At 37.4% G+C, this 16,522-nt stretch overlaps 1 protein-coding gene across 1 annotated transcript; it reads right to left on the minus strand.

Moving 5' to 3' along the window:
• Positions 1-1,126: 1,126 nt before the first annotated feature.
• LOC131800701 (uncharacterized) lies at positions 1,127-6,328 on the minus strand. The gene is made up of 2 exons (XM_059118377.1): positions 3,298-6,328; positions 1,127-1,479 (listed from the first exon to the last, which is right to left on the minus strand). Exons 1-2 carry the CDS (start codon positions 6,326-6,328, stop codon positions 1,127-1,129), a joined length of 3,384 nt encoding a protein of 1,127 aa, XP_058974360.1.
• Between the last annotated feature and the right edge of the window lie 10,194 nt (positions 6,329-16,522).

The following is a 16,522-nucleotide window of genomic DNA, read 5'->3' on the forward strand; positions in this document are numbered from 1 at the left end:
CAATGAGATCAGAGCTGTAATTAGATATCCACATTATGTTGTGTCATGGTTAAAACAAATATACATCATGCCTTACAGCAATTTATGAGGCATAAGTTCCGGATATAACGTATCCAAAAATAGTAAACTGCGCAAGCGGTTTTCCAAGCGCACCTCCGCTGACCCCGTTCCGAATGATTTTGGAATACAAATCTCCACCCAACGTCAGATAAACCGGTCCCGATGTGTGGAAATGCTCGTCAGCTAACTGCAACCCCGGGAACTCCTCTACAAGACGAACATCCACTGACTTCTTCGGAGTAACCACGGCGTAATTGCGACGAACTTCCGCATACGTTTCCACCGTCGACGACATCCCGTGATTGCCTCTAAGCTGGACAGGCATCGGGTTTTATTTCCTACTCGAAGAACTTTTTGACCCATCTTCTTCACCAAAGAATCAGCTATTATAGAGCTCTCGCTACTGGGATCAATTAAGGCCCTTTCATGCAAATAACGATCTCCGCAAATAACTTTAACCACTGCTGTCGCTCTCAACAAGATAGTCTCTCGTAAGCTATATGTAGGAATCACTACCACTCCTACTATTCTGTCGCCTACCGTACGGCACTACTTCACTAGAAGATTTCTTCGAGGACGAACTAGGTCCCTTTTTAAATCCATGGTTGGACGAACGAAGTCCGTTATGCGACGCAGTTTTGGACGAACTAGGTCCATTCTGGGTATGCTCTGGTTCCTTAAAAGAGTTAGACGAGCGGGGCCCTTTCTTCGGTCGGGACTTGGACGAACTAGGTCCGTCCCCAGGAAAACTCTTCTTCACCAAATCCCCAGACGGACGAGGTCCAGGTTTGTGAAGTAAGGTATGGTGCATATCTCCACACTTCTTACACTTACCGGTGCTCTCACACGTGCGCCACGTGTGATCGTGTGCCAGACAACCAGCACAATGCTGATAAATGGAGATTATCTTCATTCTTTCGGCGTAATCCATATCCAGGAACTTGCGACAAAACCGAAGTGGATGATCCTTTAGACACACTCGGCAAACAATACGTCTCTTGTTCACACGATTTTCGGCATTGTATTTCTTAGCTTTAACCATGATTCTATAATGAACGAAATATCTCTAGTTAGAGGGTAAGACGACCAGTTTAACTACTGGCCTAATTATCAAACCCCTTTCAGTATTGATCTCTGCAACCCGCACTAACTGATCGACGCCTGGTAACACTTTAGTTATGCGACCTAATCTCCATTCATTAGGCGGAATATTATCTTCTTTGATAACAACCATATCATTGACTTTAACATTTTCATCGGGATTTTTCCACTTGTTCCGTTTGGTGAGCTCCTTCAAATATTCATTCTTCCAACGTACACACAAACGTTGATTCAAAGCTTTAACCGTTTGCCATCGGTTTATTATCGATTCCGGTGCTTCACTTATTTCGGGTTCGGGTGGAGACAAGATGGGTCCACCTATCAAGAAGTGCCCAGGAGTCAAGACATCAAGAGAAGTTATATCATCAGACAGAGGACAAAGTGGTCTTGAATTTAAACATGCCTCTACACGAGCTAACAGCGTAGAAAATTCTTCAAAAGTATATTTTAAATTTGCTGCTTTTCTTCTGAAGTGGTGTTTAAACGATTTCACACCAGCTTCCCATAAACCACCCATATGTGGTGCTCCTGCTGGATTAAAAACCCAATTCACACCCCTTGCCGAATATATCTTAATAAATTCAGGGCCAACCGTTTGAATAAAGTTGCGAAATTCAGTCCTTATTGTCTTGGATGCCCCAACAAAATTCGTCCCATTGTCAGAATACATGTCTTTTGGACATCCTCTCCGAGAAACAAATCGGGAAAATGCCGCCAAAAAAGTCGCCGCTGATAAATCACTTACAGCTTCTAAATGGATAGCTCGAGTAGCAAAGCACACAAATAGACAAATGTATCCTTTTGTTATCAAACACGCCCGACCTGTATAATTCTTAATATCATAGGGACCAGCAAAATCAACACCAGTTCGAGTGAAAGGTCTATCAAGTATAGTCCTGGAAATCGGCAAAGAGGCCATCAACTGAGTTCGGGTCTGTTTAGCCATTATGGTACAAATTCGGCAACGACGTATAGACCATCGGATCAGGTTTTTCGCTCTTGGTATCCAAAATTCCGTCCGCAGAACTCGAAGCATTAATTGATTACTTCCATGAAGAGTCACGTGATGAATAAAATTCACTAGAAGTTGTGACATTTTACAATTATAAGGCAGAATGAGTGGATGTTTTTCACTGAACGACATCTCATCTGCATTAGCCAGCCGGCCACCAACACGCATTAAACCCTTCGAATCAACAAACGGATTTAAGCTAAGTAAAATACTTTTTGGTGAAAGCAATCTTCCATTCGATAAACAATTATATTCATCTGCCAAGTAAACCTTTTGAGCTAATACAGTTAAACGTTCCTTCGTAATTTGAAATTCTTTGGAACTTACCATTGTCTGGGAGAAAGAGTTTTGCCCTTTCAGACAGGCAATGAAACGAAAAACATATGTCATGATGCGTAACGCCTTTGAATAAGAAGAAAAGTGATCCAGGACATCATCATACTTTTTTATGTATGCATGAAATATTTTCACCTTTTTTCCCTCTTCCTGAGTTTCAAAATCTACGATGTCCGTTTCCCATTGGCTACAAGAAGCTTGAAGCCAAGATGGTCCATACCACCAGAGCGCTTCATCTTTAAGATGTTGTGGTCGAATACCTCGGCTGATCAGGTCCGCAGGATTAAATTCTGATCTAACATGTCTCCAGTTGCTTTTTCCAACCGTATCAACTATTTTTGAAACCCTATTAGCAACAAAAGTGTTCCACGAGTTCGGTGGCTTTTGTAGCCAAGCAAGGACAATCATGGAGTCTGACCAACAATAAAATTTAGTTTTCTTCTCATCAAGACACAAATCGGTCCGTACAGACCCCATCAAATCTGACAACAAAAGCGCAGCACACAGCTCTAATCGAGGCAATGAAACAATTTTTAGAGGAGCAACTCTTGATTTCGCCAACAATAAATGCGTTTGTACCGAACCCTCTTCAGATACTACGCGAACATAAACACAAGCTCCATAGGCTTTCTCAGAAGCATCCGAAAACCCATGAATTTCCACTTGGCCACTTGGCTGAAAACCAACCCATCTTGGAATTTTAATACCATTCAACGAAAGATAATCAACAACGAATTGCTTCCACTTATGGCAAATTCTCTCAGGCAGTTCCTCATCCCAACCAATACCTTCGCTCCAAATCTCCTGCATTAACATTTTTGCAACTATATTAACGGGTCCAAGCCAACCTGCGGGATTAAACAAGCTGGCAATTATGGATAAAACCTCCCTTTTAGTGAACTCCAGCTTCATTTCAATGGGTTTCACCGAAAAATAGAAAAAGTCACTCTTTGCATTCCATCTTATGCCTAAAGTTTTCGTATTACTTTCGTCCTCAATCTCCAAAAAATTTTCGGTAAGAAGATGATCTGGAGGTAACCCTTGCAATATTTTCTCATTGTTCGAAGTCCATTTTCTCATGGAAAACCCGGCCGAGGATAGAGCGCAAACCAACTGATCTCTAGCTTCAATTGCCAGTTCCAATTCATGAGCACCTGCTAGGGCGTCATCTACGTACATCATACGGCGCAGAATTTTGGCCGCTAAAGGTAATTCCTCTTCAACATCTGATGCTAACCGGAGCAAAGTTCTAATGGCCAAAAAAGGTGCACAATTGACACCAAACGTCACAGTTTTCAATTCAAAGTTTTTCAATTCAGCTTTAGGATCCTTACGAAAAACCAATCTCTGAAACCTGGTATGATCCCCATTTAACCAAATCTGACGATACATCTTTTCAATATCGCCAGTGAAGACATACCGATAAAATCGCCAACGAATTATCAATAACATCAAGTCATTCTGAAGAATTGGGCCTGGGTATAAAGTATCATTTAAACTCAACCCTGAAGAGGACTTGCTAGAAGCATTAAAAACGACTCTAACTTTTGTAGATGAACTTTCAGGTTTAATGACAGCATGATGAGACAGATAGAAAGACCTTGATTCTTCTTCATCTTGCGTAACTTCTGCCATATGACCCAAAGACTCGTACTCTTCCAACACACTATCATATATGGACTTAAATTCCGGTTTCTTACACAAAGACGCCTCGTTTCGCAAAAATTGTCTACAAGCTTTTGTTCTGGATATACCAAGAACCGTTCCGCCCTCAAACTGAGGTTTAAAAGGCAACGAAACCATATATCGACCATCGGGCAACCTTTTGGTGGTCTTTTGATAAACTTCCTCACAATATTCTTCTTCTGGACTGTATTCTGTCACTTTCGGTGGTTCTTCTAACTCCCAAAACTTTTCTAAAAGTTTGTCCATCTCGACAGCCGTACAAAAGGAAACACACGTTGTAAATGATACAGGGCTTGGATTAGCAATCGGGCCTGTGAGAACCCAACCGAAAATAGTTTCTTGTGCCAACAACGACCCTAAGACGTTTCGATGCACTCCATCCAACACAATCTGAGGATAAACGTCACCACCAAGCAAAATATCAACCTGATCACTCATTGCAAATTTAGGATCAGCCAAAGGTACAATACCGAGCGAGTAGATATCTGGAACATCCAAAGTATAGCTAGGCAGTTTTCCTGTCAATTTTGGCAAAACCAAACTAGAAACTTGGACTCCAAAACTGTCATTATGAGGCGATTTTAACAAAAATGTACACTGTTTCTCAGCAGACCCAGCTAAAACATCATTCAGACCGGAAATCCTAGCGTTTACTTTTTTAATGGGCAGATTAAGACGTCGCTGCAATTTTTCAGAAATGAATGTTGCCTGAGATCCCGAATCAATTAAAGCTCTAGCAACAAAAATTACACCATTCACGTCAATTTGAACAATCGCCGTTCCCAGTAGAACCTGTTTTCGAGTAACTACAAAACAATTCTGCACTCTAGACTCAATATTAGTTTGCGCTGCCTGCCGGCTAGTACTAGGTTGGGCATCCGAATTAGCCATCGATCCGGAACCCGCCTGTTTAGACTCTCTATGCAAAAGAGTATGATGCTTTAAATTACATTTTGAACAACTTGTATTCTTTGTACATTGAGAGAGTTTATGATTGTTACTGAAACAGTTCAGGCAAAGGTTATTTCTTTTTGTCGCCACAAATCTTTGTTCATGATACATCTTCAGAAACTTCGGACAAGATTTCAACCAATGATCCTGCGAACATATAAAGCACGATTTTTTATTTATGTTAGCCTGATAAGACTTTACCCTCCTGCTCGAACGAGAATGTTCAATCGGTGGTGTAACTTCAGGAGACTTAACTTCCTTTGAATGTGTTAAGTCGTATACGGTCTCTAACGACTGAAATCTGCCTGTCAAAAATTCATCTAGATCCGACCTCTTGGAAACTTCTGTCTTTTTACTAACGGTCTGCTCCCAAAGCGATAATGTATTTGTGGGCAATTTAGTGGAGCATAGAAACACAAAAATCGGATCCCAGCTATCAATGTTGATTTCGTGTAACTTTAGGGCCGTAATACAATTGTTAACGTCCCTTTGGAGGCGTTTAATCTCTCCAGCTGACTCATTCTTGACTGAAACCAGATTAAAAAGAACCTTCAATTGACTGTTCACTAAAATGCGCTTATTCTCATATCTGTCCTTTAGATTTGACCATGCATTTGCAAACCCATCGTTAGTCAAAGGTGATTTTTTAACGATTTCTAAAGCTTCACCTTGAGTACTTTGGCGTAAATAAAACAATCTTTCCACCGGCGTGATCGATTTACAATCAATGTATACCGCAGTGAACATGTCTCTAAAAGACGGCCACGACAAATAATCACCATGAAAAATCTCCGTCGTACAAGGAGGCAAGCGCAAGCGATGGTCAGAAACGTTATTTTCCAAACGTCTTGTTCGCTGACTAGGACTAACCATTGTCGATGATAATGTAGAGTTGTCCCCAAAGGACTGGGACAATTCACCCATTTGCGCGGAGCAGCACATGTACGCTTCCCTACACTGCCTATAAAGATTAGCTGCTTCGTCTTTGAATTCACTACTTTCAATACAAACATGTTCATAAGTAGAATTTATTCTGGCCCATAATCTTTTCAATTCAACCTTACGAGGCTCAACAGCGAACATAGTTACCGAGTCTTTGTTCATGGCGTCAAAATCAGCCTCAAACTCCAGTAACAAGGCAGCAAGTGCTTTAAATTTAAGCAAAACTTTCGATTCTGCCATTTTTTTGATTTAAGTAATCAACAAATTCCAATATAAATCAACGAAATCTTGGGAAAAAATAATATATAAATCACTCCAGTCTTCACTAAATTTCCGAAGAAGTGTAATTACTATCCGTAACGATTTTTAAATAAGCACTATGGTTAAAACCCGAAATTAGAACAAAAAATAAATTATTCTGTAACCAAAAATCTTATTGGTAAGTGAAGGCCGACTCACCTTGTTATTATAAGTCTCCTTCCACTTTAAAGTGCATCTGTCACTAACAAAAGTAATGTGAAGGACGACTCACCTTGTTATTATAAGTCTCCTTCCAACTTAAAGTGCAGCTGTCACTAGCAAAAAAAAAATGGGCAACAACAAACAACCCATACAAACTTTAATCACAGAAATTTAAAATTTTACTGGAGTAAAAAAAAAAAAACACGAAAAGAGAGGAAAAATTTCCTTTTTCTTTTTCTTATGTTATTGGCAAAGTCACTTATTTGCAATTTTGTGAGAAAAAAATTGCTAAACAGAATTATTATTTTACAGATTCTGTCCGTCCGTCTGTTTCAATTCCGTTTATTCTCTCACAAATTAACCACAGCACTCGCTAACACTGACACCAAATTATTATTTTATAAAACTATAAATTATAATTATAATTTTTTTGTGTATTTTAGTTTTTTTCCTTTAAATTATATTTTAATCAATAAAACTTAGTTGCAAACCAAACCAAATAAAATCAAAACAAAAAACTAACTAACAAGAAGAAGACCAACGAGTAATCCACTGTTAGTTGTTAGTGTTCTCTGTCAAAACGGCGATCAGCTGTGACGGCGTTACCAGATCAAGACCTTTTTGACCACACAACTGGGGTAAACAAAATAATTTGGGAATATTTACAAATAACTTTTATTTACAAAGACTGATAATTTTATCGAAATATAAGATAATTAATATCAAAAAACGATATCGTTACCTGATTTTCGCCAATATTCAACAAAAGTAAAAAAGGATGTTCCTCGTACTCACTATCCGGCTCGAAGGACGATGTTTTGTTCCGATACAAAACTTGGGCAAATCCCAACAACAAATCAAAAAAAAAAATGTCAGACACCGGTAAAGTACAACTGGAACCAACCACAGCGACACCAGGCAATTTTATGTTTGAATAAAAAATCATTAATTTTCGGCCACGGAAAGAAAACAATTCTTGGTTTTATTAAAAAGAGGGAAAAACTTAAAGATTTTACACAAATTGATTTCTTATTGACAGAATTGATCGGTCTAAAAAACGCGGACGTCTATTCCGTTCAACGAGTTAAACATAAATCTTATAACTAAAAACATAATAATCGCTAAATCTATCTCAGCGAGTGCGCCATCTCAGCAACCAAAGAAAAAATATCCCAAGCTTCGTCTAGGGTAGCCAGATCAACGAGAGATGTTATAGCTTGACTGTAGGATCCTGGGATTTCCAAATTTGGGCACGACACGAACGTGAACAATAATTTTAGCGACATTATTAACCTGAATTGTTTCAAATTTGATATTTGAAGGTCGTAATGGATACTACAGCCTATGACAGGAGATTGTCTGCACAGGTCCACGTCTTCGTATACCCCTCATATAACGGTACCTCCAAATATTCGGTATTTTGATGATTTTAGCGACATTATTCAGCGGACTTGTTTCAAATTTGGTATTTGAAGTTCGTAATGAATACTACAGCTTAAGACAAAAAATTATCTGTGCAGGTCTACGTTTTGGTATAGCCCCCATATAATGGTACCTCCCTATATTCGGTATTTTTATGATTTTAGCTACATTATTCACCGATTTTTTTTTCAAGTTTCGCATTTGAATATTTTAATGTCTTGTGACAAAAGTTGCCTATTTGATTTGAAAATGATATTCGGAATATCGTAACTAGTTAAAATATTGAACAACACCCTTACACCCACAAGTTTCACATAAAACTCATTTCATTGTCACCACTTGTATCAATAGGCCTTATAATTGCGAATATTATTGCGCGTTTAAAGAATAAATTAAAATTACGTTTGCATAACTGTATTTACAACTAAAGTAATACTGAATTCAATAATAATATTACAAAAATTAAATTTAATTCACATCCAGTAGCCATATTTTGTCCACTTCCCATCTTTTTTATGGAAATTAATAAACCACAACTTGCCTATGTGCGGCGTAATTTGTATTCATCGTTTGGTCACATATTTTAATAAAATATATATTAAATTGCCATATTTTGTGTAATAAAATGCATTTAATTTATATGAACAATTTTGTGGGATGAGAAAAGTGCAAAAAAATGTGATTCGACTTTTAATGTATTTTCAGCCATTTTTAATAAATTTGTTATTTTATAATGAGTCGATGTGTCGAATAAAGTGCAATGTGGAAATTTTTTGTATTGGCTGCAGGAGCAGTTCCTTTTGAATTCAGTACAAGATGGCACACCATTATGGCATAAGGAAAGTTTATATTTTAGTGTGTATGTGGTCATTCTCAGAAATTTAAACACTACAGGATGAGATGGAACAAGTAAAAAAGCAGTAAGTTCGGCCGGACCGAACTTTGAATACCCTCCACCATTTGGAACGAAATAGAAAATTTTCAAAAAAAAAAAAATAAAATCCATTAAAAATTCTTTTAAAATCTTATAAAGACAAATCTATATCTGCGTGTAAAGTACTCCTTGTGTGGATTTTCTGATAATTCCATTGGAAAAATTGGCTAAGATCATCAAAATACCGAATATAGGGGAGTACCGTTATATGGGGGATATACGATATTGTGGACAGACAATTCCGTTTCAGGGGTAAAGTGCTCACAAAGAACTCCGTGTGTGGATTTTCAGACAATACGATTGGTAAATGTGGCTAAAATCATCAAAATACCGAATATCGCGGGGTATCGTTATATGAGGGCTATACGATATCGTGGACCTATATAGATAATTCTCTGCCGAGGTATAAAGTACCCACAAGGAACTACTTGTGTGGATTTTCAGACAATTCCATTGAAAAATGTGGGTAAAATCATAAAAATACCGAATATCGGGGGGTACCGTTATATGGGGGATATACGATATCGTGGACCTGTATAGACAATTCTCTCTCAGGGGGTGAAGTACTCACAAGGAACTACTTGTGTGGATTTTAAGACAATTCCATTGAAAAGTGTGGCTAACATTATCAAAATACTGAATATCGGGGGGTACAGTTATATGGGGGATGTACGATATCGTGGACATATATAGACAATTCTTTTTGAGGGGGTAAAATACCCACAAGAGACTCCTTTTGTGGAATTTCAGACGATTCCATTAAAAAGTGTGCCTAAAATCATAAAAATACCGAATACCGTGGGGGTACCGTTATATGGGGGCTGTACGATATTGTGGAACTATATAGATTATTCTCTGCCGAGGTATAAAGTACCCACAAGGAACTCCTTGTGTGGATTTTCAGACAATTCCATTGAAAAATGTGGCTAAAATCATCAAAATACCGAATATCGGGGGTACCGTTATATGGGGGCTATACGATATCGTGGACCGATATAGCCCATCTTCGAACTTGACCTGCCTGCAGATAAAAGAGAGATCTGTGCAAAATTTTAGCTTTCTATCTTAATTCGTTTAGACTGTAGCGTGATTACAACAGACGGACAGACGGACGGGCAGGGCTAAATCGTCTTAGAATTTTACGCTGATCAAGAATATATATACTTTGTTGGGTCTAAAATGATTATTTCGATGAGTTACAAACGGAATGACGAACTTAATATACCCTCCATACTTTTTTGGTGGAGGGTATAAGAACTGCAACCAACTTCAGACTGCTGTCATTTCTACGCCACTCGTCCGATAGCTGTTAAAATTATTTCAGTGACAGCCCACTATATTGTTGACAAGCATAAAAAGCATTTTGGTGAGGATTTTCCTGAAAAAAAGTTGTTCGTGACGGAATTCTAGCGTGCTAGTGCGATTTCTTATATTTGGCTGGAAATCACAAGTTTCTATCGTTAGAGCGCTCCAGCATTTAAATGCGAATAAATCTTTTGAGTCTCGTACCATCGCTTGTTACCGTGATACTGGTAGCGTAGCCCGCCCTCAAGGAAGTGGACGGAAGAAAACAGCAACATTAGCAGAAACGGTTCCAAAAGTAAGGAAGCGACTTGATCGAAACCCGCGTCGCATTGGCCGAATAATGGCTCGTGAGCTGAACACATCGCAATATTCCATTCGGCAAAAATATTGAAAAATTAACTCTGGGTCAAACCATTGAAATTTCAACAAGAAGAAAACTAGCCGAACTTATAGCAATGGAAACATTAGAACCAATTATGACCCACAAATACCAATTTTTTGACATATTCGTGGGAAAATGTGGCAAAAATCATCAAAATACCGAATATCCGAAGGTACCGCTAAATAGGGCTACACAAAAACGTGGACCTATACATGCAATGTTTCGCCAATGGAGCTAGAACCTATTATGACCAACAAATTCCAAATTTTAGACAAATCCGTAAAAAAATGTGACAAAATACCGAATATCGAGAGATAGGGTTATATGGGGGCTATACCAAAGCGTGGACCTATACATACAATGTTCTGCCACACGAACTAGGACCCATTATGACCTACAAATACCAACTTTTCAGATAAATCCGTGCACAAGTGTGGCAAAAATCATCAAAATACTGGTACCTCCCGATGGGTACCGTTATATGGGGACTATAACAAAACATGGATTGATGTATCTCATTTTCAATACCAACCATCCTAGACACAATACAAATTGTTTTGCCAAATTTTGACGCTCTATGTCAAATAATGTGGACGGTATCGTGATTTTAACAGACAGACAGACGGACAGACAGGCTGACGGACATCGTTAAATCGACTTAGAATTTTATACTGATTATGAATATAAGGAATGAATATTATGGGGTCTACGACGAATATTTATGATGTTAAAAACGAAATGACAAAGTTAATATACCCTCCTTTCTAAGGTGGAGGGTATAAAAAGTGCAAACACTTACACCGCAACAGAAGGAAAATAGGAGCTAAAGAGTTGCTTTATTTGACCGAAAGTAGTGAACTGCCGAAGTTGGTTTTCTCCGATGAGAAAACATTCGTTGTCCAGCAGTTTGTAAACAAACAAAATGATCGTGTTTACTTCCCAAAGAGGTCAGCTGAAAATGTGCACCTTCGGTTGGCCACCAGAACTCAAGCGACGGCCATGGTGATGGTGTGGGCCGTCACAACAGCCGATGGTCGCTCTCCGCTCGTATTAATCGACCGTGGCATCAGAATAAATGCCGAATATTATCGCGAAAATATTCCAGAGGGTGTATTAAAGCCTTGAGCACGGAAACATTTTGCCGCAGACCAAATGGTTACAAAAAGGGGTACCTCGCTTCATTTCTAGCGCACAATGGCCACCAAAATCTCCGGATACCAATCCGTTGGACTATTGTGTCTGGAGTATTTTGGAAAGCAAGGTAAGCACTAAAAAATACCAAAGTGTCGATCACCTTAAGCCAAAATACCGCAGAGCAACATTGGGGCAGCTTGTGACGGTTTCGTTGGCCGTTTGAAGGCCACATTTCTTGTCAAAGTGACCAATTCGAACAAATCTAAACTTATTCTAAAATTTGATCCTATTTCCATATTCGTTGCTTTCATTCAATAAAACAAAAAAAAAAAAAAAATAAAAATTATGGAGTTTGACTTTTTTGCAGTTTTTTACGATATATTTTGAATTTCATATTTGCATATTTTCGAATTTCTCATATTAATATACAGTTAAATCGCTACAACAAACACAATAATTGTACAGAATTCCCACATTTGATATTCTGTATTTCACAACCAATACTAGGTTGTAATTTGGCATTTCTCGTTTGTCAAAAGCTGAAGTTGGTATAGTCTCAAGTTGAAACAAACTCTGATAATCCCAATTTTACTGGCTAAAATTTGTCATTACAAATTCTGTATCGATTTGGATAAGAATGAATCTCCTTTCTTCCACTAATGGTGTAGACCTTATAATTATATTCTCATTAATTACCCCTATATTACCCCACAGTCCAATCCAATTGGACTATAGCATACAAACATCTCAATAAATAAAAAAATCAGCTTAAAAAAATATGAAATGATTTTCCTATGTCCTCGTTTTATTACCTCCATTAACTGTTCTTAGAGGGCAGCTATTCGTCATTTCAGTTCCTCAAAAATAAAATATTTTTTGTGGTCGAATGCTGCGTTTTCTCTTAAGCCTATAGAAACTATTGCTACTGCTGGATAATTGCTTGTTAACCAAATGTTAATATAACTTGCACTTCGGACCATAAATAAATTAAAACGAATTTAAAACGGATTTGTAGCCAAGTTAAATTAATTATCTTATTCCTATTGATATTTTTTTTTCTAAAAATTCAACAAACTGAAAAGTTAATTAAAAGTTTTTAACATTATAATGTTGAGATAATTGTGTGTGGAAAACACTTATCTCTAATAAAGGGTGTTACTTTTTTGATGTTAGTGATAGACTTTAATAAAGGTAATGTTTATAAAATAGTGTTTATTATGTTGTAATAAAGCTACAGGGGGTGCAGTAAAATGTATACAAACTAGCATAGGGTTGCACAGCGGGCATATTCATTTCATGTGGCAAAAATCTGAGTCTCAGTAAACTCTGTAACGATTACTGGTGTTTTGGACGAAATCCGTTTCAGCGAAATTTGAAAATATCTAGTTATGTCAGCCTGGTTTATTTTATTCTTGGCAGAAAATCTTAATTGATCCCAGTTTGAAACATATCAAAATGCTCACGAAAATTATTTAAAGGAATTCTAAAAGGCATTCTTTGACAAAATGTTTGTATTTATACCCAACAACACTATGTGTTGTATTGTAACACCTCGAAATATTGGTTTCCCACATAGGAAAGTATATATGGATCTTTCTATCTCGCCGAGCTGAGTCGATCTAGCTATGTTTGTCCGTCCGTCCGTCTGTCCATGTTAATTTGTAATCACTCTACAGGTCGCAATTATAGTCCAATTCTCACGAAATTGAAAATGGAGATGATCGCATAATATTTAGGGGTTGAAATGGACCAAAAATTGAAAAAATCCTGATTTTGCACTTGCTCTACAGTTCGCAATTATAGACCAATCGACGCGGAAGTTAGCATGGGGCTAGAGCTGAGGGCTGGGCAGAAGCCTTTTTATGGTCATCGGGTAATATTTAGTGGGTGAAATAGACCACAACATTTGTGTTAAATAAAAGTCAACTTTTCCATTAAACCGCGAATATTTTTAATCCCGAGAAATCACAAATAGACGAACAGGTCAATTCTGACCATTACGTCGATGCCGATAGTAAATATATACGATATATATAGCGAAATATATACAATGTATATATACAAAGGAAGGGCATGTTAGCTAAAATGCTTATATCAATATAGGTTCACTACTTCTGGTATCTCACCAACCAAAGGTCAAAATGTTCTTAGAAAATAATCTAACTTATAGAAGAAGAAAGCATCATCGAACTTTGCAAATCCTAATATTTGCATCAGTGCTGGGTCACATGCGAAAATAAACAATATCGGTCCACTCCATCAAGTACCTTCCCCACAAAGGATCAAAATCTTGTATAATTATAACTCTTATAAATGTGAAATTACACACATCAACATATTTTTATTAACCCAAGGTCTGGTGTGAAAACGAAATATATGGGTCCACTACTTTTGGTACCTCACCACAAAAATATCAACATTTTGAATATCCATGAAGCTCAGAAAACCCAATTTCATTCAAATTCGGGACATTTCAATATATCCATTAACACAAGATAGTTTATAAAGATGGTACAGATTGAACTATTCCTTCTGATAAAGGGTCAAAGCTTTGGATAAGCAAAACAATTATAAAATCCGAAATAACCATTCGATTCCCTTCATATTTCACACATAGCATTATTTTTAATAACAAAATATCTTTTTTGAAGATGGTACCTCCCCCTCCAGGAGGGGTCCGGATCCATTCAGACTTAGTGCATCTCAATATTTCCATCAACATAAGATCTGTTATAAATATGGCAGAGATCGGACCATTCCTTCTGGTACCTCCCCCACATAGGGGAAACCAGGAAAGAAATTTCACACATACAAACATTTTTAGAAGATGATGCTGAAGATGATATATATCTGCGAACCCCTTCTGGTACTTCATCTATAAAGGGTCACAATTTAAAATCCTTTTTTATACCCTACACCTTGGAAGGAGGGTATATTAACTTTGTCATTCCGTTTGTAACATCTTTAAATATTCGTCTTAGACCCCATAAAGTATATATATTCATAATCAGCATAAAATTCTTAGTCGATTTAACGATGTCCGTCCGTCTGTCCGTCTGTCTGTTGAAATCACGATACAGCCCACATTATTTGACGTAGAGCGCCAAAATTTAGCAGAGCATTTGCATTGTGTCTAGGATGGTTGTATTGAAAATGAGATACATCGGTCCACGTTCTGGTATAGTCCCCATATACCGGTACCTCCCGATATTCGGTATTTTGATGATTTATGCCACATTTTTCACGGATTTGTCTGAAAATTGGTATTTGTAGGTCGTAACGGGTCCCTGAGCGTGTGGCAAAACATTGCATGCATAGGTCCACGTTGTGGTATAGCCCCCATATAACGGTACCTCCCGATATTCGGTAATTTGATGATTTTTGCCACATTTTTTTCACGGATTTATCTGAAATTTGGTATTTGTTGGTCATAATGGGTTCCAGCTCCGGTGGTGAAACATTGCATGTATGGGTCCATGATTTGGTATAGCCCCCATATAACGGTACCTCCCGATATTCGGTATTTTGATGGTTTTTGCCACATTTTTTCACTGATTTGTCTAAAAATTGGTATTTGTGGGTCATAATGCGTCCTAGTTCGTGTGGCGAAACATTGTTATTATAGGTCCACGTTTTGGTGTAGCCCCCATATAACGGTACCTCCCGATATTCGACATTTTAATGGTTTTTGCCACATTTCTTCTAATGTTTCTTTTACCCTAAAGTGGAGGGTATTAAAAGTTTGGCCCGGCCGAACTTAATGTTTTTTTACTTTTTTTCTGTCATAACTTGCGAAACAAGTTTACCGATTCTTTACAGATTTTCAAATACTTTTCAAAATTGGATATTAATGCTCGATTTTTTTGTAATTTTGCACATACCAATATGTTTAACTGTATTAGATGAAGCATGAAAATACAATACTTCGGTCGGCTTTATCTGGTACCTCACGCACATTTTAACAATTTCTAAAGGTTGTCACATGTCCACGTCGTCGTATTTGGAAAATTGTCAAATTCGTTCCAACTGGTGGAGCGTATTCAAAGTTCGGCCCAGCCGAACTTACAGCTTACTTATTTATTTTTTTTTTTTTTTTTGTTTGTAAGATGCGTCTTCCCGCTATAAAAAAATATATGATTTTTCAAATATATTTTGCATGTAATGGGCATATAAGGAATATTTGAACCCATCAGAAATATTATGGTACCGTTATGGGGGCTATACCACTTATATTAACTTTGCAAGGAGATTAGGAACATATAAAAAACTTCAAATACCAAATTCCCGATAATTCCATTGAAAAACATGCAAAAAATGGTCGAAATACTTAAAATGAGGGGCTACCGTTATATGGAGTCTATACAAAAAAGGCCGATATTTTCCATCTTCGAACTTGATCTAAATTCAGACCCAAGACGCCTGTGTACCAACTTTCAGCACTCTATATCAATTTCTTCAGAAGATGGCGTGATTACCAAAGAATGACGAGACTGCCCGTCGGAGGTGACAAGATCGGATTAGAATTTTACGCTGATCATGCCTATATACGTTTTTTTGGTCTGAAATGATTATTCCATGAGTTACAAGAAGAATAAGAAACTTAATATATCCACCATGTTATTGTGTAGGGAATAGGAAAATATATATTTTCAAATAAGTTGTAAAGAACTTGGTGAATTCTATATCTGAAATTATTAAGTAAATAAATATTAAATTTATTAAACCTTCAAATACTATCTTGCCATTATTTAAATGTACTTTTTTTGATGAAGTGCTACTCGAGTATAACTCTCTC

The sequence above is a fragment of the Musca domestica genome, unplaced genomic scaffold (assembly GCF_030504385.1).
Source record: "Musca domestica strain aabys unplaced genomic scaffold, Musca_domestica.polishedcontigs.V.1.1 123, whole genome shotgun sequence".
Taxonomy (NCBI): domain Eukaryota; kingdom Metazoa; phylum Arthropoda; class Insecta; order Diptera; family Muscidae; genus Musca; species Musca domestica.